Source organism: Diuraphis noxia, unplaced genomic scaffold (assembly GCF_037042655.1).
Source record: "Diuraphis noxia isolate RWA-SAM2 unplaced genomic scaffold, SU_Dnox_SAM2 contig0003, whole genome shotgun sequence".
NCBI classification, from domain to species: Eukaryota; Metazoa; Arthropoda; class Insecta; order Hemiptera; family Aphididae; genus Diuraphis; species Diuraphis noxia.
Genome location: NW_028301713.1, coordinates 3,423,867 through 3,448,967, shown reverse-complemented (window position 1 = coordinate 3,448,967; position 25,101 = coordinate 3,423,867). Strand labels below are relative to the sequence as shown.

Here is a 25,101-nt window from a genome sequence, read left to right as displayed (position 1 = left end):
ATTGAGTCTTTAAACTCGAAAAAAAGTCCCACTGAAGGTACGATTTTAGCGTTTTACATTTTTACGTGTAATCAAATGTAAATTGTTTAAAACAATTCAAAAACAATATAGGGTACTAGTTTAATGGCGTATGTGGTTAATATCGAAATGCGTTCCGTATAGTAAACTGTAAATAGTATAAAATATACTAGACACTAGTATGTAGTAGTAACAATTTCGTTTACCATTTATTTGCTTGTACGATTTTATTTTTCATTAAAATTATCCTTACAAGTACCTATGTAAAACATCTTAAAAATAAGATGAATGATTATCGAATGATTCAATAATGCGAAGATACAATATATTAATCGGTATTCACCGGACAGTCCTAAACTCCCAATGTCCCAATTGGCTCGTAGACAAAAATCCCAATCCCAATCCCAAAATCCCAATGTCCCGGCATTCGGCATGTTCACAATCATCAAGTCTCGGCGGCGCGGCCGATGTACGACCGCGACAAACTCGACGGTCGACACTAACGATTACAACGTCGACATCCACTAACTAATATTCGACGAGAGCGCTTCATAACGGCAACATCCATTTTTCGCGCAACGTGTTTACCCGGCCAGTGAGCAATCTATAGTATTTATAATCAATGATTCAATGTTTGAGTTTTGACAACATACTATGTAAAAATCACGAAAATACAGAAATTATTTTAAGCTAGAAATTCATAAAAAATTTTCTTTTTATATCTAAGATTTGAAAATTTAATAGAAGGCTCATAATATATTTTTACAATAAAAATTGAAAAATAAAAGAAATGCGTAGTCACAATTTTTTTTTTACAAGCATTCAAAGTTTGAATTTTGATAACATATGTAAAAAACACGAAAATCCGCAAATTATTTCAAACTAGAAATTCATAAAAATTTTTCTTTTTAAATCTAAGATTTGAAAATGTTTAATAATCTATAATATATCCTAGACAGATAAACCGTCTTCGCTCAGAATCGTTTTTTGTATACAATGATATAATATCATTGGATTCAAATTTAATTCCATCCATTACAGTAACCCACTGTACAGCAGAGCGACATACACGACTTACCCGCTTTTTAGTATTATACTATTATGACTGTGGGTTTTCTTTCGGTGCAAGTCTATATTTCCCTGGAAATATAGGATGGAAAAGTTCACAATACAATAGAGGGTTTGAGAGAAGACACACCCAACTATAGATAGCAAGTTAGTTATGGATAGGAATAAACTATTTGTGCTTCTCCGTCTGTGGTCGTTAGATTCAACTGCTGTTGATTTAATCCGTAGTAATTTACGAGTAAGATACGAAAGTTCGTGGTGAATTAAACATGAAGGGTGAGGGTATGTCAGTCTTGCTGTGAAAACTGTGGTGTTATAACATAATCTAACATGTCTCACTCCTGGTATTTCGCCAGTCGTCATAGCTCCTTGCTAGTTGTCATATTATATCGGGTTTGCCCTGTTACAACATTAATTAAAAAAAAACCAATAGACAAAAGTAATCGAAAAATTTGTATGTTTATAAATAGTTTAACACGAGTCAAATATTTAAAAAATAAGGCGTATAGAAAAATAACGAATTTAACCATTCAGTGAAAATTTCATGTCCAGTAATTTTTTTTAGATTTGGTTGGAAATAAATTTTGCGTGAAAATCTTAGTTTTTCTATATTTTTGTTTGTTTTTATGGATGCTTTTGAAAACTTCTAGAAATTTTGATTCCCTCAATACACCAACTAGATTTACTTTCCTACTGGAAAAGATACAGAAGTTCAAGTTCAAAACATTATTTTAACTACTTATCGTGCACACAGAAACAATTAGATAAAAAACAAATCGTTGAAAAGTCAATACAATCATCGCTCCCCGCAGAATCTAAAATTCTGTTTATAAGTAAAGTACAAGTACCTAATGTTGGTTGTGTGGGGACGAATAATGGGATGATGATAATGTATATACTGTACATGTATTAATAAAATAACTAAAATTATATTAAAAACAGTATGGACATTTTATTGATTGGTATGAATAATAATAATTATGAATTTACAATTTACACAAAGTAATAATTTATGAATTAATTGATTAGGTAATTAAAAATATGAGGTCCATTTCCCCAGCCCCGCTTAAATAACATTTTCAAATTTTTTTTTTATTCGATTGTGCTGCGTTAGTGCTGTTTGTTCTACTTGGTCCCGTGTTTGTGCTGATTACCTAACTCTACAAAATCAAATTTCAAATAAGGCGGAGCTGGAGAAATGCTAGCCCCCCAAAATTAAATTTCCGAATTTTTTTTTTTCATTCGATTGTGCTCCGTTTGTTCCGCGTGTTCTACTTGGTCCCGTGTTTGTGCTGATTACCTAACTCTACAAAATCAAATTTCAAATAGTTGTGTTTTGCACACCGAACAAGCAACACGTACGTTTCGCTTTCGCAGTTCGCGAGATAGTGCTGACTAAGTTATTACAATTTTTTTTTTGTTAATGTTTACAATGCAAACCACGGCCTGTCGGACGGATGGTAAGTTTTTATAAACAAATATTTTTTTTTTAAGTAGGTCACACTAAAACTGACCGAATTGCAAAATGTATGCAAATATAGAGGTCGATTCAAATCTGCCGCATAATATAACAGTTGATGCTAGTATTTGGACACAAATACAAAACGACAATGCGACCTTGAAACAAATGGTAACGGAATTGCGATTAAACAATGAGAAATTACAACTTCAGATTTCTGAAATGAACCCTGGGAGCTCCAAAGAAATTTTGAGCTCGCCAAAAAAAATAATCAAAGTGACGAAAGAAGTAGCGAAAACTTCTGTAAAAATCCATAAACCACCTCCAATAACAGTATGTGGTGTAAACGATTTAAAAAAATTAATGATTAATTTAAAACTCGAAGAAGCTGAAGGACACGAGCAACAAATGAAAACTTTGGCTAATGGTGAAATTAAGATACTAACAGGCGACGAACACCAGTTTCGACGAACTATAAAAGTATTAGAAGAGCAAAAAGTTGAGTATCATAGATACCAACTTAAAACTGAAAAAAAGTTTCGGGTGGTAATTCGTGGATTACATCCTGAAATTGATCTCTGTGATATTAAAAACGAATTATCCGAGCTAGGACATTTTGTACATACTGTCACGAACATTCAAATAAAAAAAAAGTCGACCCTAACAACAAGTTTAGTGATCGAACTATTGTAAGACTTCCATTATTCTTCGTGGATTTGGAACCACAAGCAAATAACAAAGATATTTATGATATTAAAAACTTGTGTTATCATATAATAAAAGTAGAACCCCCAAGGAAAAAAAAAGAAGTTCCACAATGCAAAAATTGTCAACTATTTGGTCACACTCAAAACTACTGTTTCAAAACACCAAAATGTGTAAAATGTAGTGAAGGACATACTTCACTAAATTGCCCTAAGTCTAAGAAATCAAAGGCGAAATGCGCAAACTGTGGTGAAGCACATACTGCAAATTGGAAAGGATGCATCACTTATAAAAATGCAATAGAAAAAGCTCACCCTAAAAAAACTACAGCAGTACAAAGAATACAACAGAAACCTGCGAAACCAGTCACTCAAGAAGTTTCTTTTGCACAGATGGCTAGTTCTTCAAACAAAAATCAAAAGGGTCCACTGATTCAAACCCATACACAACAAAACCAAAATGTACCGTCGCTATCTGACGTTATGTCAGCATTAACAAAATTAAATGAGAGATTGGACAGGCTTGAAAATAGCCAGCCGAAAACCAAAGCGCAAAAGAAAAAGAAATGAGTAGAACGCTTCGAATCATAACATGGAACGCTAATGGGCTTGTACAACGAAAACAAGAACTTGAACATCTTATGAATAACGAAAAAATTGATATAGCTTTAATTTCAGAAACCCACTTCACAACGTGGACCACTCTAAAATTACATGGCTATCGAATATATACAACAGAACATCCGAGCAATCGTGCTCATGGAGGAACTGCAGTAATAATAAAAGAAACAATTAAACATTATGAACTTGATAAACATCCTCAAGAATATTTACAGGCAACTAGTGTCCATATCAATGACGGCAACAATGATCTAACTATCTCTGCAATTTATTGTCCACCAAGACATAAAGTAGATGACAAAAAATTCATTGAATTCTTCCAGACACTCGGTAGCAGATTCATTGCTGTGGAGGAGATTATAATGCCAAACACACATTTTGGGGATCGAGATTGATTACCACCAAAGGGCGGGAATTGTTCAAATCAGCAAATACAATTAAAGCACAATTCATTTCAACTAGAAAACTAACATATTGGCCGACTGACCCAAATAAATTACCTGATCTTATTGACTTTTACGTAATGAAAGGAATTTCATCAAATTATACGGAAGTTGAAGGACTGTTAGAACTTACGTCAGATCACATTCCTGTGCTTCTCTCATTAAGTTCTGATGTGATAATGAAACAAAAAAAAAATGTCTATAACAAACAAAAAAGCAAATTGGGACCTATTCAGAAATACCCTCGAAGAAAAAATAATACTTTCAACTCGATTAAGAACAATAGCAGATATTAATATTGCCGTAAAAAAAATAACCTATGACATTGTTAGTGCGGCGAAAATAGCAACTCCGGTAGCTATCAATGGTAATCACCAGTTAACTTACCCACTAGAAATAAGAAAACTAGTCCAACATAAACGTCGAGCGAGACGAACATGGCATAGTACACGGAACCCAACGGATAAAACGGAATGGAACAGAGTAAGCAAAATTCTTCATGACAAAATCAAAGAAATGAAAAATGAAACATTCAAATCATACTTAAGCGGTCTCACTGCGACGGATAATACTGATTATTCATTATGGAAAGCCACAAGACTCATGAAGAAGCCCCGTGTTCAGATACCACCACTCCGCAAAGAAGACGGCACCTGGGCACGAAGCGAACAAGAAAAAGCCGAAATATACGCTCGGCATCTTGAACACGTATTTATGCCAAATACTATTGACTCTGAGCTTGACACCTTGCAATGCCAATCTCTTAATGCAGCACGTGAAAAAATCAAATATTTCTCACCGTTGGAAATTGCAAAAGAAATAGATAACAACTTAAACCCAAAAAAATCACCAGGCTATGATGAAATTAGTCCAAAAATACTGAAAGAACTTCCAAAGAAGGCTATCATTCATCTTACACACATATACAACGCTATTTTGCGCTTGGAATACATTCCAGAACAATGGAAACGGGCACAAGTTATTATGTTGCTCAAACCAGGAAAACCATCTGAAAATGTCACATCATACCGACCGATATCACTCCTTCCAAGTTTATCTAAACTTTTAGAGAAACTTCTGTTCAAACGCCTAAAACCGATTATAGAGGAAAAAAATCTTATACCAGAACATCAATTTGGATTTCGCAACAAACATTCAACAATCGATCAAGTACATCGAGTTACTAATGTGATTAGTAAAGCTCTTAAAGAAAAAAAGTACTGCTGTGGAGTATTCCTTGACGTAGCTCAGGCTTTTGACAAAGTCTGGCACAAAGGACTCCTCATCAAACTGCGTTATCAGCTGCCACATACCTGGTGTGCACTTCTTGAATCATACTTGACTGACCGTCAATTTCGAGTCATACACGAAGAAACGATAACCGAATGGAAAGGTATATCAGCTGGAGTACCGCAAGGTAGTGTTTTAGGACCTATCTTGTATTTACTCTATACGGCTGATATACCAAACGATGATAACACAACATTAGCTATGTTTGCCGATGATACAGCAATTTTGTCAACACGTAATAGTCAGCTTACTGCAACCAATAACTTACAGAGGTCAATCGACAATATCTTTGCCTGGACAAGACGTTGGAAAATTAAGATTAATGGTGATAAATCGGTGCACGTTAACTATACGTTACGCAAAACCGAAACCATCCAAATAATATTGAATCAATCACCAATCCCACAAAAAAATTCAGCAAAATATCTTGGAATGCACCTTGACTCTCATCTAAACTGGAAACACCACGTCCATCAGAAAAAAAATTCAGATTAAAGAACAAATGCGAAAACTTTATTGGTTAGTCGGACCTCACTCCGAGTTAACCATAGAAAACAAACGTCTACTGTATGTAGCAATTATAAAACCGATCTGGATATATGGCATTCAATTGTGGGGTTGTGCCAGTAAGTCTAACATCGATGTAATACAACGCTGTCAAAATATTGCACTTAGGACCATCACTGCAGCCTACCGGTTCGAAAGAAACAATGCAATTCACCGTGATATGATGCTGCCTACAATAGCAGACGAAATCCAAAGGTTTGCTCGCAAACACGAGACGAGGCTAGATCAGCATGTCAATCCATTGGCCATTCAATTATTAGATAACTCCAAGGATATCCGACGTCTTAAGCGTCTGAAACCATCATACGACTTAGTTTAAGATTTTAGATTAAGGCAGGAGACACTTCATTGGAAGTGACTCCATCAACGTGTAATATACATATATATTTTATGTCAAGTATGTAAAATATGTGTAATTGTCAAACATATTTAAAAAGACCTTTGGGTCGTTTAAATAATAAAGCCCCAGGGCATTAAAAAAAAAAAAAAATTTCAAATAAGGCGGAGCTGGAGAAATGCTAGCCCCCAAAATTAAATTTCCGAATTTTTTTTTTTCATTCAATTGTGCTCCGTTTGTTCCGCGTGTTCTACTTGGTCCCGTGTTTGTGCTGATTACCTAACTCTACAAAATCAAATTTAAAATAAGGCGGGGCTGGAGAAATGCTAGCCCCCTCCCCCCAAATGAAATTTCCGAATTTTTTTTTTCAATCGATTGTGCTCCGTTTGTTCCGTTTGTTCTACTTGGTCCCGTGTTTGTGCTGAGTACCTTACTGTGCGAAATCAGTAAATTACTTTATTTCAGCAACAAAATAAATTAAAATAAATAAAAATATAATTATTATTCAACATAGCTGAAAAAAGCATATCAGCATTAGAATTTGTGAACATATGGTGTTACCACAACACAATAAACATAATGATATGTATATACCACAAAAAAATATTCAATATTAAAACGTATTTTATTATTATTTTTTTTGAGTGACAGGGAGAGCCCTTATACAATGTTGCACCAGGGCGTAATACTACACCACTGATGATAATTAAATTATAATTCAAACAATTTAATAGTATTCATAGTAAAGATAATATAATATTATGTATTACAGTAACATTGATAATAAATCAATCTGCCAAATTTTTTTTGGAAATATATAATAATTTTATGAAATCGCGTAACGATAACGATTTATCCTCAAACTAGGTATATGTATATATATGATAATAATATAAGGTATTATGAATTATGATAATTACATTCAACGTTTTTGGAAAAATGTATTAATCATACCTTATGCAAAATGCGTCTTAATTGAAAAATAAAATATTTGTTTCAAAATAGAATATATTATGACAATATTTAATTATAATATATCTTAGATTGACAAATCATCTCCGTTCAGAATACAATATACAATGATACCTATCATTGCAGTCAAATCTAACCTATCCTAGTCAGAGGTCCACCCCACCAGAGTGACATCCACTTTTTTTAGTTTTATACATTTTTTTTTTTTTTAGGTACATACTCCAACAATATTATGAAGATATAATTAGGTAATTTTATATAAAATAATATTTATATTAATAGTTTTTTCAAAGTAGGTATATCCTTATCGACTAGACATAATAATTTATGTTTTTTTATTATAAAAAAATTATATTTATAAATTAAAAGTAAAAATTTGAAATTTTCCTTGTAGTTTTCTAGTTCAAAAATGAATTCTTATTGAAAATTGCATGTCTATAGTGATTAGTTTTGAAATGACGGAAAAATAAGCGTATAAAAATGATGTTAATGCAATATAATATCTTGCAAAACCACTAGATCTCTCGCTTCGTTCAGCATCAGAAACAGTAAAGCTTAGATAAATATTTTTGATTTATAATAAAATATTTAACATAGTATAAATACCTTATTTCATTTAAATTCGAACTTCTTCAAATGTCTTAACAAAATATGTCAAAATCGCAAAAATTTGCGAGTAATTTTGTAGTTGAAAAATCATAAAATATGTTTTGTGTTTATATCTAAGGTTGGAAAATTCAACTAAAGTTTTCCATAATATTTCATTCAAATAGTCATAGATAAAACTCAAAGCCTCATTATAGGAAATTTTATGAGTATTTGAATTTTAAATTTTTACGAAATCGCATAACGATAACCATTTATCCTCGACGATAACGATTTTCAATATTTGTTATTATACAAAAAGTATAAGTCGTAGATACTTGAAAATTTCACCATTTATTTTGATTGGAATTTTCTTTTCATAGGTAATTTAATTTTTAAAACACTTTGCTTATTTTAATTCTATTTATATTTTATATGCATTTGAAATATTTTTGCATCGTTTTTTTTTTTTTATAAATATCGATAAAATTTTTTAGATGAACCAAAATATTATTGAAAATGTAATACTCTTAAACTCTAATTATTTAATAACATAAATAGTTTAAATGCACTTAAGACTAATTTTTTGGTATGCTTAATTAAATATACTATATATTATTTATATAATTGTCGTAAAAAGGTTTAAAAAATGAAAAAAATATTAAATTTTTTGTGAAAAATTAAAAGTAGAGTTTTCATCAAATTTTAAATATAAGAAATATAAATATATATCATACACAATCATAGCTATAATTTGTATTAAATATTATATTTTATTGACAAATTCAAAATAGACTGGAGACACAACGACAAAAAAATATGACACGAGCGTCACACGTTAAATGATAGTAAGAATAATAATATCATATATCGATAAAAATAATATTATTTTGATGTATCGACGTATCATTAGTGATTAAAACGGCATAAAGTGTTAAAAATAGATTTTTTTACAAATAATACATCCAGACGTATTCATTTTTTATAAATATAGATTAACAAATTCAATATATCTAAAACATTATACATCCAAAATTCAATGAATTGTTTTTGACAAAAGTAACTAGTCCGCACTTATTATATTTCTCCGCTTAATATTTAGACCTGGGTAAAATATTTATTGTATGTCTCATTAATTTAGGACTTGTTATGTGTGTGCACTAAAAAACTCTAACTTGCGCTAAAATCACATATCATATAGTATAATATCACATATTTGATATTCAAATATCAACAAAAATTCGTCGAAATCATGAATATTTGCAAATTATTTTGTAGTTAAAAATAATAAAAAAAATTGTAGAAGTAACTAAGAGTTGAAAATTTAATACTAGATTTTCCATAAGTTTGGATTACAATAATTATATAAGAACTTAAACGTTGGCCAATTATAACATTTTATCCTTAACTTAAATGTGTATGAAATCCAAAATTCATTCGTAAAATAACGATTTATTATGAACAGAGCCCAACTTAGGGGGGGGGGGGCTGCTGCCCCGGGCCCTGATGTTATTTGGGGCCCCGAGCCTCTGTTGATATTTAATTATTAAAGTGACATTTTGAAATAATTGTATGATATTATTGGTTACGTAGTTTCGTTAGTCACGTAGGTATCGTAATGGAATTTATAATAAATTATTTTCTAATCGATAACATAAGCTAATAAGTTTTAAGATAAAGTTGGTCAAAAGCACTTTATATCGTTATGATTACAATTTATGTACCGACATTTCTTTATTTATATTCATATTTTTTATTTCATCGTTTCATTTTTATTAATATTTATTAAATAATTAAGGTACGTTTTCCTTACAGCGTCCGGACCTTGCGGTTAGTCGACACTATAGTACGGCCAGCGAAAAATAAGCCGCGACGGCAACGTTACTAGTGGTGCATTTTAGTGTAATCAGGGGTTCTCCGTTTGAAGCTATTGGCGCGCTATATAACAACATGTTTGGAATTAATGTACGCGGCAAATAGTTGTAGAAGCCCTAACGAAATTCGGCCACCCAGAGCGTTGGTATCGCGGCTCATTTTTCGCTGGCCGTACTATAGTCGCGGCATTCAAACGCTGCGTCAAAACGGTTTTACAAACAGTGTCTAAACGTCGCGACCGTTCCAAATTTTTTACGAATATTCAATCAAAAATAACCAAAACCAAATTTATTGTCAACTTTTTTTCTAAATTGTTAAAAAAACTTTTACAAATCAAAATCAGGAATTAAGAAGCGTCACCAATCAGTCGATCTTTATAGGACTGTATGTCGATCGCAATAAATATGTAGTTATACACGATACATTATATTGTATAAACTTTATGTTCTAGTATAAAAAAATGCAAATAAATAAATATATGTCGATCTTCAGTTTTAAAATTAGGAATATATTATTATTATGGTATAATTGATTTATAATCTTAAATAAATTGAATATAACAAATCTATATAGCATAAAGATTACATTTATAATTTAAGTTGATTATTTAAAATTTAGATAATAATTAATTTTGGGGCCCCATTAAAAAATTTGACCCGGGCCCCAAAATTCCTAAATTGGGCTCTGATAATGAACCACACGATACCTAATATATAGCAGAGCGGTGCTCACTGTCACTTGACAACGCTTTTTTCTGTTTTAATAAGCACTTCAAACAAACAATGAATATAAAATGTAATTGTTCTTAAATATTTTTAAAAATATTTTCGTCTATGAAAATAATCTTGTTTCAAATTATATCGTTTCTCTATAATAAAACAATTTAAATTACTGAATAATATAAAAATTAACTTTTCGTTAATAATTTATTTTATTTAATAAATTATTATTTTATAATCATCGCTCATTTAATTAAATACAATTAATGTCAATTATTATTCATTAATAGTAAATTGTTCATAGGTATAGTAGGTAGGTATGCAGTATAGGTATTATAGTTAAAAGTTTGAGAATATTTTGTTTTACTTACCCGTTACACGGCTATAATAATAATTATAATAATAATAATTTATGTTGTGTTGAACTGCTCATGACGAAATCTAACACGGGAATGGAAATATTAATCTAAAGTTGCCTAAAATCATAGACATATAAATAAATGGACTGCTCTTTCTTCACCCCTCATCTATCCGAATCTGAAATGTACATTGTGTGAGTGAGATAGAACCTGTTGTATCGTTTTTCATTGGGACTTAAGAAAACCAATTCATCTGTAACTTGATTTTCTTCTGACTCTTCTTCTATTGTACACAAGAGATCCAAATAGTTGGTATTTGTTACCTGTTTTGATGATGTAACAAATAGGATAGGAGTCAAATCTTGTGGTTCACAGTTTGCACCATTTGATAATTTAATTTCATTGTGTACAATGAGGCGTTTGTATGCTGCTTCGAATTGTGATGCAGTAGGGTTATTATTAGACCCACCTTTTGCTCTAATTGCAGAAAAGAACATCTCCAGATGGTCTTGGGATATTTTGTACGTAAGGAAAAAGTCTAATATTCCAGTTTTAATAACATCAAAGAAATTTTCAATACTGGTTAAACAAATAATCAAACCCATAAACCCAGTTTTCCTTTTGGATGTAATTACAGATTCAAACAAATTTGGTGAATTCTGTACAGGTACTTTTAAATTTTTTATGTATTCAATTGACTCTTTTATAAACATTTTAATATGATTTTCACTGTTTGGAAACAATGGTTTTTTAAACTCGCTTTTACTCAAAAAATGTCTTGTATTCAAGACGTCAAATATGTTATTATGCCTACAAAATTTTGCCGTATGTTCAACGTGTTTAAAGTCGTCCATTTTTAAACTATTACAGCAATATTCAAATGCATCAGCCACACTCGTGCTAAATGTTTGTGCTGCAAGTTTAACTTTTATATTTTCTTTATAGTAGTTAATATGCCGGTTACGAATTTTTGTTCCAGCATGAATACCAACTTTATCTTGTAAATTAACTAGTTTTACAAAATAGTCCCATTCAATTGGATTTTTATCTTCATCGTACAATTATTTCCAGTCACCTAATGTGTTTCGACATAGTTTGATCATGTGTGCCGGATCCAAAAATAAATGTACTTTTTGTTTGGTTTCAGGATGTTCAAAATATGGTTTGATGTCAGGAAATAAAAGTTGAGCACCTAAGTTTGTTGCCATAGATAAATTAGTAGCTGTTCCATCAAATGTTAGTGTAAAAACACTAACATCAGTATCGTGTACAAATGACAATACTGTATTCACCAAATTGGCTTTTTCCTGAGAATTTAAACAGTTTACTAAAAAATAGGCAACTGGAACTTTCCAATTTGAATTCAAAGCCACTAGCATAAATACTAATGCTTCTTTGGCTCTTGGTAACCCATCGTGATCTAGTTTACCCGCTCCATAGTTTATAAATCCCTGTTGTCTTTGGCCATTATAGTGTATTTGATCATTTATATAAACTTCGTCCATAAGTAAACCACAAAATAAATTTTTGTTTTTTGTTTCCATTTCTTTACATTTTATTTTCACATCATTTAATGATTCAGATGTAAATCCAGGCGCACCATCTATTGAAGAGTACCATTTTCTTATAGTGCTTGGATGGGGGAGATTTTTGTTAAAATCATCTCGAACATAGTTGTACGCTGATGGTGAATAAAAGTGCAATGTAAGAGCAAATTTTCGAATTTCAGGGGTGATCATCTTAGCTGTTGTTTTATGTAACTGTTTAAATATAATTTCACTTTCAAAACTTGGTAAAGTTTCCTGAAATATTGATAGTTTAAATGGTTATTAAAGCCATTAAACCATAGACATATAAATTTATATGTCTATACATTAAACACAAAAAGGTGTACTAACAAACATGCATCACAATAGAAATGAAACACTAAAGAAATAATACAATACAAAAATGTAATTTATTATATTTATACTTACATTTAAAATTGATTACAAAACATCATAGAATAAATACTCTACACAACATGTATTTTTCAGTAGGCTGGAGACATTTTTAAACAAAATTAGTACCAAAAAAGAAAAATTGAGTTGCTACCTTTTTAAATATTAAGCACATTCACTAAAAACAAAGTCTTGCCATTAGGATGGAGTATACATATGAGACCTTAACATAAAATTCTAATAAAAAATATAAAAAATTATTAGTTTTGATGTGCAAACAAAATAAAGGCCACCTTGGGGTAAATAATGGTAGTATTTCAAAGTTCTAAACTGAATGATAGCCTATGGTTAGCATGCACCACAAGATAGAGTATGAAGAATTTGGTTTTAAATTAACATACATTACATTTAAGGAATTGGAAATGGTGATTTCTGTTTCTTTCTATCACATAGGCAACAGCAACTTTTACAGTAGGTATGTAAATTAATTGGAAAGTCAGTAGCTCAAATTCAAAATATATTGAGGTGCTGTTTTTAACAATGTAATATATGACTAAGAGCCCATCTTTTACCATGGTCTTAAAAAAATATATTAGGCTAGGTTCCTAACTAACCTAACCATTTTTTATAAGATTTTAAAATAACAAATTTGTTTGAGTATTTATTTATAATGTGAACAAAACATTTTTTTTTTAAATCAGATGAATTTTGAATGAACAAGAGCAATTTATAATATTTTGTATACAAACAAATTAGTTTTCTTATCGCATCAGAATACAACTAAATATTGCTATGTTGACTGTGTGTCAGGTGATAGACAAGAACAGAAAATCCTCGCTTACAATAAATTAAATCAAAATATACCTTAAGAACAGAAAAACAATTATCTGAAATTAGTTTTTTCTCATCTTTTAAGTGGCTTATTAAACTATGCGTTGTTTTTATTCTATTTTTTAGACGTAAGTTAGCTAATCTCAGTTGTTTGATTTTTTTTACATGATTTTCGTGTTCATTCTTTGAGGCAATCCAATATTTTAATCTGCTGTTTGGACTTTCTATATCGTCGATACTTTTTAAATCCCTTGCATAGAATTTGCGCTTCCTGAAATCATACAATATATAATTGTATAAATATAAAAATTAAAACATACCCGTATAAATTAATGTCTACTTAAATTAGTCTAAAGCTACCTGGATTTTATAGGCATTGGTATATTATCTATGATGGCAGAATTTATTGATTCGTCTGAGTCTTTGAAAACCATTTGTTCTGGTATCATACCTTACATTCAAAATGGTTAGGTTAGTTATGCAACGATATAAAAAACATAAATAATTAATTAGAATACATACATTGAGTATCCTGTTTATCCAACTGACACTCACTATCACTGAGGCATGTTTCTCTCAAATTTTCAGGAAATACCTCAACAACCTCATTATTTTCACTTGGAAAAAGATTTTTATTGATAGCTACATTAAAAAAACAGTAAATGAAATAGATATTGTGACACATTTATATGTAATATACCTAATGGTAAGTACTAACGTTTTTTAAACAAACTAGGTAGTGCAGATTTGTCCAAAACCTTTTTTACAGGTAAAATGGTTAAGAGTGCGCGCAACTGTATTGTATTAGCACGGTCAAAGACTAATTTAATTGTTATCGATATCCTATTAGGGTAACAATCGTAACTATACTATTACTAAAAATAATATAATTTAAATGGATAAATGGATATGCAGAGAGTTCCTATGAACAACTAATGAACAAATAAACTGTAGGTATACTGCAAATCATTAATAATTCGTTTTTTAACAATCATTCAATTATTTATTAGAATAGGTATATAATATTAAATACTTATAGTGGATATCTATATAACAACGTAATAATATATAGATAAATAAGTAAAATATTATCAAGAAAATATATTCTTAAATATTTAAATGGATCCCTAATATAATTAATATTGTATAGCTAAATATTTTTATTCGTATTCGTTTATTTAGATAATGCATTTTTATAATATATAATTAATAAATTTATTGTCGAACTATCATAGTTTTTACTAATAGTTCTAAAATAAAAATAATAAATAAATTTGAGCAATTCTCGAATGAAATACAACGAACTCTTCATATAATAGAAGTATCGGAGGATATTAATAATGTAAAAGCATCAAGTTAAATTGTATTTTTTTTTTTAATATTATCTACAATTAACAAAAAATGGGTACTAAAATTAATTTAAAAAATGTCCTGGTTTGGTATAAAAATGAGTACAGAATAGAATTATTATAAAATCGTATTCATCATTTTAAAGACGTTAGATGCCATCATACTATAAATAGCTACTTGCGTTTAGCAATATTAATCACTGATCATTTAACTATTTTACATTATTATTTCTAATAATTATAGATTACTAATATTAATATACATTGTCTAATTTAAAAAATCTCACCTTCAACACAAGCTTCTGCTTATAGGGGCAAGGGGGTGAGCAATCTTATTATGTTTTATACTTTTATATATGAAAACTATGTTGTATTGTTGTAGTTTATTTGAAAATGTATTATATAAGTATTATTAAAAAATATATAGATTGGTTACACTTAAGTTCCATTGACTGACTCACAAATAATTTTTTAACATTCGAAAAATTAGGCATTTTTATTAAAAAAAAAACTATTTTTTTTTCTAAACAACATGCAGAGTTGGGTTTCCAAAATACATATAATGGATTTAAAATAACACCTGGAATCTGGATCACAAATATATTTTTAATGTTGGAGTATAAGTCCATTTGTCGTATCCCAATTTTTTTTTTTTATTTCCAAAAATCACATATACTTAAAAAAGTAAAACTTTTTTCTAATTCACGAAGATTTGAGTTTTTCTGGTAAACCAAATATTTTACAGGTATACACTATACATTACTTTTTTTTTTGTAGAAGAACTAATTATTATTATTTTATCATTATCAATTTTCATCATTATTATATATTCCCAAAAAAAATTTGGTAGATTGGTTTATTACCAATGTTGCTGTAATACATAATATTATATTATCTTTACTATGAATACTATTAAATTATTTGAATTATAATTTAATTATCATCAGTGGTGTAGTATTTCGCCCTGGTGCTACATTGTATAAGGGCTCTCCCTGTCACTAAAAAAAAAAAAATACGTTTTAATATTGAATATTTTTTTGTGGTATATACATATCATTATATTTATTGTGTTGTGGTAACACCATATGTTCACAAATTCTAATGCTGATATACTTTTTTTCAGCTATGTCGAATAATAATAATTTTTTTATTTATTTTAATTTATTTTGTTGCTGAAATAAAGTAATTTACTGATTTCGCACAGTAAGGTACTCAGCATAAACACGGGACCAAGTAGAAAAAACATCACTAATGCAGCACAATCGAATTAAAAAAAAAAAATTTGAAAATGTTGTTTAAGCGGGGCTGGGGAAATGGACCTTAAAAAATATGTCTACATACAAGAAAAACGAGGGTGCTGTTAATAGCTGCTGCAAGAGGTGGTCTTCATACATCGAGTATAGTTTTTTTAGTTTTATTAGGATCTCATAAGCAGTGAGTTGTAAAGTATTTGCATTCTACACATAAAAATTATCATTCATAAAAATATTGGTTATTTGAAAACTATAATATATATAGTTGTAATAAAATGTAAGCAACGGATTAATTTTTGCGATGAGCCAAAATTAAATGAAGTTAAAAGAAAAATGTGTAGTTCATATTACAATAAGATCTGTACCATCATGCTTTTATGTTAGTTAAAAATATAATGTTTACGTTGGTTGTTGGAGTAGGCACCTATCGAATATATTATATATTATCACTATATTGCCATATTGGCCACTTTTAAACCAAAATACTTCGAAAAAATGTATGCAACCAGATGGCTTCATGTGACAATGAGTCACCCAATTGTCCATTAATTTTCTTTTTTTATTCTATATGTAATTAATATTAAATCATTATTAGTTGCATTTTTGAATAAAATTACAGAAATCCCGAAGATACGTTTAATTGTTCAAATGGACTGTGTATAGAATCATCGGCAGTTTGTGACGGTCATGCAGATTGTTCAGACAATTCAGACGAGACCAAAGATTTGTGTGCTAGACAAAGGTATGTAATATGACTATTGACTATTGACTATTGAGTATTAACTGTAAGCTATGTGATATAGTTTCAAGATAATAGCTTTAATGATTAATGGAATTTAATATTACCTATATTGGCTATGTTTAATATATTTGTGCAATATAGATGTCCAAGTTATGCATATAGATGTAAATATGGAGCTTGTGTGGATAAAAATGCCAAATGTAATGGAAAAAACGATTGTGTTGATGGCTCTGATGAAAACTTACCTGAATGTAGACAAGGTTTAATTAACAGTACTCAACATGTCAGTGTATCATCAAAATGCCTGTAAGCGATTTTTAAATATAGGGTGTCCCGCGAGGATTTACCCTTCGCAATATCTAACGAAATAATGGAGATATCAAAATTCTGGTTTTATAAAAAGATTTAAAGGGATAAGAACTACAATTATTTCATTTTTAAATTTATTTTAATGTTTGGGTAAAAAGTTAAAAAACATATTTTTTTATTTAATTATTTCAAAATAAATTAAAGATAGCCATTTTGTTGAATTTATTTTTCTGAAAATATTGACGTTTCAAAATTTTATTTTCATTAATTTCCTGATTTTTAATATTTTTTTTAGTTTCGAGAAAAATTGCGAATTATTTAACACCGTAATGTTATCAAACATTTGACCCGCCGCGCCACGCGCATTCCCATCCAGCCGGCCGAATACTTTAAATTCCGTGTACCTAATAGTTATAAATTTATAATTTTATTTTATTTCTTCATAACTAGAAAAAATATTAAAAATCAGGAAATTAATGAAAATAAAATTTTGAAACGTCAATATTTTCAGAAAAATAAACTCTACAAAATGGCTATCTTTAATTTTTTTTGGAAATAATTAAATAAAAAAATATGGTATTTAACTTTTTTACCCACACATTAAAATAAATTTAAAAATGAAATAATTGTAGTTCTTATCCCTGTAAATCTTATTATAAAACCAGAATATTGATATCTCCGTTATTTCGTAAGATATCGCAATGGGTAACCTCACGAGACATCCTGTATACTTAGTTTTATTTATATTTATGTAATATTTACTTTATTAAACTACAAAATTTGAATATCAATTTAATATATTTATTTGAATGCATATGATATCATCCTAAAAAATTATAACTATGTATTTTTAATATTTTTTAACTACCGTTGTGACAATATATTATGAGTCTTGTATTAAATTTTGAAGCTTTTTTACGCAACTAATAAAATTGTATTGCCATTTATATAAAAAAAAAACTATAAAGATTGTAAATGTCTAATGCCTATAATTAATAACTTAAAAAGATTTGAAATATTGAAAAAGTTTTATCAAGTATAGAAAATGTCAGTATAAAGTATAAACATTCAGTAAAAATTTCATGTGTTTTCGGTAATTTGTGTTTTTTTTTTGTTTGTTTGTTTTTGTGTCTGTGTACAGCATAACTAGTCGAAATAATGCTTCAATTTCAAACTTTGGGGGTGGTTTCCGATGTAAAAGTGAATATCCTTGGTGCATTATAGAGGTCAAAAGTAAACATTTTCCAACATTCTCAAATGAAATTTAATGTCATGCGTGTTATTTTGTGTTACTTTTATCGTTGAATACACTGTACACATATTGTACATATACATATATTAATATTATTTAATCCTAGCAACATACCAACACTTATCTATATTGTAGCCTGTAGTGATGAGGCACAAGGTATAAATGTGTAAGTAATGATATATTATACACTTGTATTTTGTGTAAATGAAGAATGCGTAATTAAGTTATATTATATTGTATATTAATGTAATTGTTAATTTTAAACTATTCATATTTACCTTTAATTTATTTTATTTTAAAGCGAAGACCAATACAAATGTACATCAGGCCAATGTATTGATGGAACATCAACTTGTGACGGAACTCGAGATTGTAAGGACGGGTCTGATGAAACTTCTGCGTTATGTAAAACAGTCCGGTGAGTTGATTTCGATCTTTTAAATTGACCTTTATTTTAATTTAAAAATTTGAAATTTAAGGTGCCAAAAGTATACATTCCAGTGTAAATATGGGGCTTGTGTCAGCAAAGAGAGTAAATGTGATGGCATAAGGCAGTGTATTGACGGTTCTGATGAAGAAAGATGTGAAAGTAATAGCAATAGTCCATCTTCGAAACCAATAACAACGGCAAGGCCTGTACAAATTACAACAAAACCAATAATGCATTCTAATAATACAATGTATTTATAATTTTATTTTAGCTGTTTGAATAGAATACAGATTATTTGGGGATTTCTTAAAAACAGAGAAAATAATGAATTTTTCAAAAATTTAATTTAATAATTAAGAGGACGCTACACAACCATTTGGTGTCTCTGTCTTCAAGTGCGTTACATAACAAATTTAAGCTTGGCAGATTACGTTTAATTCTGTTAGTCTAAAAATTAGAGTAAACTTACCTATTATGAAACTAACGGAATTAAACGTGATCTGCTAAGCTTAAATTTGTTATGTAACGCACATGTAAGACAGAGACACAAAATATGTGTGTAGCGTCCTCATAATCATAACTTTGGTGCACTGATCAGTAAAATGTTCATAAAGTTTTTCTATTTACTATTTAATTGTTCTATTTTTTTATTCATAGTTAGGAGCAAGATTTCATCGAATATGGATTGTATAAGAATATTAAGAACCAATTAATCTTGATTACTTTATTTATTTATTTTGTTATAATATTGAAAGCCTACCTAGTTTGTGTTATATTTTTAATATTTTAAAATTAAAGGAATTTATGCGTTTTACCAACTGTCAATGGCGTGATATATACTTATGAAGGTTCAACAGAAATTATACCTCATGGGACATTTATTAATCACCATCTTACTGTAATTGAAAACTGTGAAGTTGGATATCATAAAGCTTATCCTAATGGTTTTAGAGTTTGTCAGGGAAACGGTAAATGGATAACGGTTTCTGATAAATTATGTTTCAGTAAGTTTTGTATTGTATGATTTAATAGGTAATTAATGACCTATTTAAATATATTATAAGTCTGATGTTTGATTATAATTTGTTTATGTTTATAGAAATGTGTCCACCTTTACTATCAGATAGTTTAGATATTAAATGTACTCTTAATGGGAAGTATGCTAATTGCTCAAATCTATCGATACCTGACACAATAGCAACACCATCATGTAAATCTACACATACTGTGCCAAATGGACAAGAAGAAACTCCACTTGAATTACATTGTCAGTCTAACGGAATGTGGAACAATCAACTATATAGATGCATTCCATGTAATTGTATTTTTTATTATATGATTATAAGTTTCTAATTTGTATGTATTTTAATAATTTAATGAACTATTACTATTACCAAATTTTTTAATTTGTATAATGTATATTATGAAAGTTAAAATTTAAGATGAATAAATATTTATTATCATTTGATGTAAATTTTAAAACTTTTACTGTACCTATGTTCTATAGACATGATACATTTTGCATTATTATTATTTGCTATCTATACTTGACTTTTTTTTTCAATTATAATTTTAGATTGCGGTAAAGTATACATCAAAAACCAAGTATTGATCGATAATGGTAAGAAAGCGCTCATTGGAACAGCACCTTGGAATGTTGGAGTGTATCAATTAAATAAAGAGAATTCCAATTATGATTTGATATGTGGAGGATCAATAATTTCTCCGAATTTAGTTGTTTCTGGTAAAAACTTGTGATTTGTATTTAAGATTGAACGAACATAAATTAAATTAAATTTTTAGCGGCTCATTGTTTTTGGCAAAAAGGTATGATATCTAATAGAATATCAGTTAATGACGCTCTATACAGAATTGCTGTCGGAAAATATTCTAGAGATTTTACTATAATTGACAATGAATTTACTCAAATATTGGATGTAAGTTACCTATTAATTTAAAATTAAAATGTTAGAACCTAATAAATATTAATCATAAGTGTGATATGTACCTATAATAAAAATTTAAATAATTTTATAGGTAGAAATCATTTACCTAAATGATGGTTATTACGGGCCTAATGGGTTCCATGCTGAAGATATAGCTGTTATTGTATTACCAAACCGAGTTTCTATTAGTAGCGGTGTCTCACCTGTTTGTGTCGATTGGAATAGTAAATATACTATGTCAAATGGAGCTCAAGGAAAGGTTAGTTTTAAATATTAAAATTGTAAATTAATTCCAGTTAATCACTATATCATCATTCATTCATTCCCCATTGTCATTTTGTAAGTAAAGACAAATACCGCGAGATACTCTGCTATAGGTGTATAAATGATTATATGTTAGGTTTGGACAAAATTAAAAAAAATATATATAATTAAAAATTCAAATTGTAAAATCAGTAAAAATTATATTATAATATTCTTAATTCACATTCGATTGATTTCCAAAATTAAGAAAACTTCGATCGGTCACTTTAACTTATTGTATTCATTAGGTAAGTTATTATTCATTATTAATATGGCGACATTTATGTAGAAATAAATAAATTGTATGCATTTATTATAATCGTACATTATAAAACTGTTTTGTATTTTTACAGATTGTTGGTTGGGGAAAAACTGAAAAGGGTATATCAAGTCCCATTTTATTAGAAGCATCTTTACCATACATCGATCATAGCTCATGTCGGAGTATGTATAAAAATGGATTTGAAACATTTGTAACTGTTGATAAGTTTTGCGCTGGTTCTGCATTAGGTAATAAAATATTTAACTAGCAATTTTTTTCCAACAATTAATTTAGTTTAAATATTTAAATACTTAATATTTAAGGCAAATACTTCTTTTAAATACTTACGAAGATAATAAAGAAATAATAAATCACATTTTACAATTATAAATATAAGAATACAAAAGAATACAAAATATATCTCTACAAATCTATCAAACGATGATTGAAGATATCATATTAAGTAATTACAAAACTGACCATAATTAACAGTTTCTATATAATCTCATTAAATGTGTCTGATGTAGAGGTTCCCCAACTGTGGTTTGTGGTCTTGATTACATTTTTGGTGGGCTAGGTAGGTATATTAAGTTTTGGATTAAATATAAATTCTTATAATTTAAAAATATTTTATATTAGATTACTTTTAGGGGGGGAATAATTATTTTGACCTATATTGCATAGAAGAATTTTTTCTTTTTAAGTAAATTGTAAAAAATTTTAGAGATAAAAAAAAATTCCACTACGCATGAATTTTTTTAATTTTATGTTATATTAACAAATGACACAAATATCATAAGCATTTTTATACATATACATTTATTAGATACATACATTTTTTGAATACAATTATGTAATAAATGTATTGTATCATATGTACCTATAATTTCAAGACGTTGACAAAATTGAATTACTAGTATTTTATTTTTGCTTTATTGGCGAGGGTTACAACTTACAAATAAATATTTCTATCGTCCAAGTTCATGATATTCTGAATTTCATTGTATAGATTCAAAAAGGATGGGTTTCGTTTTCAACTTAATAGAAAGAGTTTCAAATATATATTATATGTTGAGTTATAGATTAGATGATTCTTTAAAAAAAGGTTTTTTGTGAACAATTATTATAATTATTATTGGGTGGGCTGTTACATGGTAATTTCTCGGGCCAATTTTTTTTTAACCAATCTACTGTTGCGTATGCCACAAATGATACCTACTGTTAGATTTAAAGTTGTCGTAAAGATAATGATTAGAAATGAAATAAAAAAAGTCAAGGTAGGTAGGCCGTAAAAATTTGAACACTTTCCAAAATAGACCATACAGTTAAACGTTTTGGATTTCAAACAACTTGAAAAATACAAAAGTAGAATTAATTTTTATTCCCAGTGAGATTCGATAAACATCATCTGTAATTAATAAATTAATGAAAATATTTATTCTACCTTTTGCCCAATAATGGAAGTATGAATAATTTTTATTGTATGAATCTTATCTTTAATTTCAGGACAAGGAGTTCGTGAAGGCGATAGTGGTGCAGGATTAACCTTTTTACACACTAATTCTTATTATTTAACTGGAGTAGTGAGTGTGAAGGACCCAAATACAAATAATTCAATTGCAGTTTTTACAGATGTTAAGCATCACATTCAATGGATTCGTGAACTGTACAACAAACATACATCTTATGCTAGTGACAATATATCTAAGTCTACCAGGATGGTAGTTACATGAAAATAGTTTATTGTAATATTTAAATCAATATTTTTATGAATAGATTTTAACTTTTGTGTAACAATTTTTAATAGTTAATACAATTGTTTTTCTTAATGCAAATTATACATATAATGTCGTAACATTATTATATATTTCTTGTTTTTATTTTTTATACTAATTTTAAATAGTTTTATCTTAGGTTTGTTGATTACAAATTCTGCTTAAAATTTAACTTATTTTTGGAGTATTAAATTTATTGAAAATAATATTTTTTTCAATAATTATGGTTTTTACAGCTTTATCTGTTCAAAATGAGATCGGTATACGGCGGCGACCGGTTTTGTCTGGGGCGCGGGGTTAGTAACAAGTAATATAGTGGTTAACTTAAATCATAGTTTTTCTATTTTTTTCGTAATTATATATTTTTTAACATCTAAAACACGTTTGATCAATACATTTGGGTGAATATTAAAAATAATAAAAAATATTGAAAAAAGGTGATGAGTTCGGTAAATGTCGTCTATAATGTCATTTGTATTGAACTAATCATACTTTTTATATTTTAACGTTAAGTTCACATTTGTTGACTTCTAAAACACGTCAGTACAATAAATTTGTGTGAATACAAAAAATATTAAAACAATTTGGTAAAAAATGGTGATAAATTCGCTAAATATCGTCTAAAGTCATTTGTATTGAACTAATCATACTTTTTATATTTTTATCGTTAAGTTCACATTGTTTTACATCTAAAACACGTCTTTACAATACATTTGGGTGAATACAAAAAATAGAAAAAAAATTTGTGAAAAATTTTGGTAAAAAAGGTGATGAATCCGCTAAATATCGTCTAAAGTCATTTCTATTAAACTAATCATACTTTTTATATTTTTAACGTTAAGTTCACATTTTTTGACGTCTAAAACACGTCTTTACAATACATTTGGGTGAATACAAATAATAGAAAAAAAATTTAGGAAAAAATTTGGTTATAAATGGTGATAATTCCGCTAAATATCATCTAAAGTCATTTGTATTGAACTAATCATACTTTTTATATTTTTAACGTTAAGTTCATATTATTTTACATCTAAAACAAGTCTGTACAATACATTTGTGTGAATACAAACAATAGAAAAAAAATTTGGTAAAAAATGGTGATAATTCCACTAAATATCGACTAATGTCATTTGTATTGAACTAATTTACCTTTTTATATTTTCATCGTAATGTTCACATTTTTTGACATCTAAAACACGTCTGTACAATACATTTGTGTGAATACAAAAAATAGAATAAAAATTTGGTAAAAAATGGTGATAATTCCACTAAATATCGTCTAAAGTCATTTGTATTGAACTAATCATACTTTTTATATTTTTAACGTTAAGTTCACATTTTTTGACACCTACAACACGTCTTTACAATACATTTGGGCGAATAGAATAGGTCGTAAAAAAATTATGGTAAAAAAGGTGATAATTCCGCTAAATATCATCTAAAGTCATTTGTATTGAACTAATCATACTTTTTATATTTTTATCGTTAAAATCACATTATTTTGCATCTAAAACACGTCTTACAATACATTTGGGTGAATAAAAAAGGTAGTAAAATTTTTTTGAAAAACTGGTGATGAATCCGCTGAATATCGCCTTAAGTCATTTCTATTAAACTAATCATACTTTTTATATTTTTAACGTTAAGTTCACATTTTTTGACATCTAAAACACGTCTGTACAATACATTGGT

General features: G+C 28.6%; 1 protein-coding gene across 5 annotated transcripts in view; it reads left to right on the top strand.

The window, feature by feature from the left end:
- LOC107171726 (modular serine protease-like) overlaps positions 1–23,497 on the top strand; it is a 36,969-nt gene extending 13,472 nt beyond the window's left edge. For 3 of the 5 annotated variants that reach the window (XM_089223690.1, XM_089223692.1, XM_089223691.1), the window contains 12 exons: positions 7,692–7,727; positions 17,010–17,132; positions 17,274–17,438; positions 18,995–19,111; positions 19,173–19,373; positions 19,922–20,127; positions 20,223–20,438; positions 20,700–20,867; positions 20,927–21,060; positions 21,161–21,328; positions 21,726–21,882; positions 23,141–23,497. In XM_089223690.1, coding sequence (XP_089079816.1) covers positions 7,692–7,727; positions 17,010–17,132; positions 17,274–17,438; positions 18,995–19,111; positions 19,173–19,373; positions 19,922–20,127; positions 20,223–20,438; positions 20,700–20,867; positions 20,927–21,060; positions 21,161–21,328; positions 21,726–21,882; positions 23,141–23,367 — 1,918 coding nt within the window. In that variant the 3' untranslated portion in view covers positions 23,368–23,497. The remainder of the gene's footprint in view (positions 1–7,691; positions 7,728–17,009; positions 17,133–17,273; positions 17,439–18,994; positions 19,112–19,172; positions 19,374–19,921; positions 20,128–20,222; positions 20,439–20,699; positions 20,868–20,926; positions 21,061–21,160; positions 21,329–21,725; positions 21,883–23,140) is intronic. The other 2 variants (XM_089223693.1, XM_089223694.1) reach the window with 2 other exon arrangements.
- Positions 23,498–25,101: the final 1,604 nt, after the last annotated feature.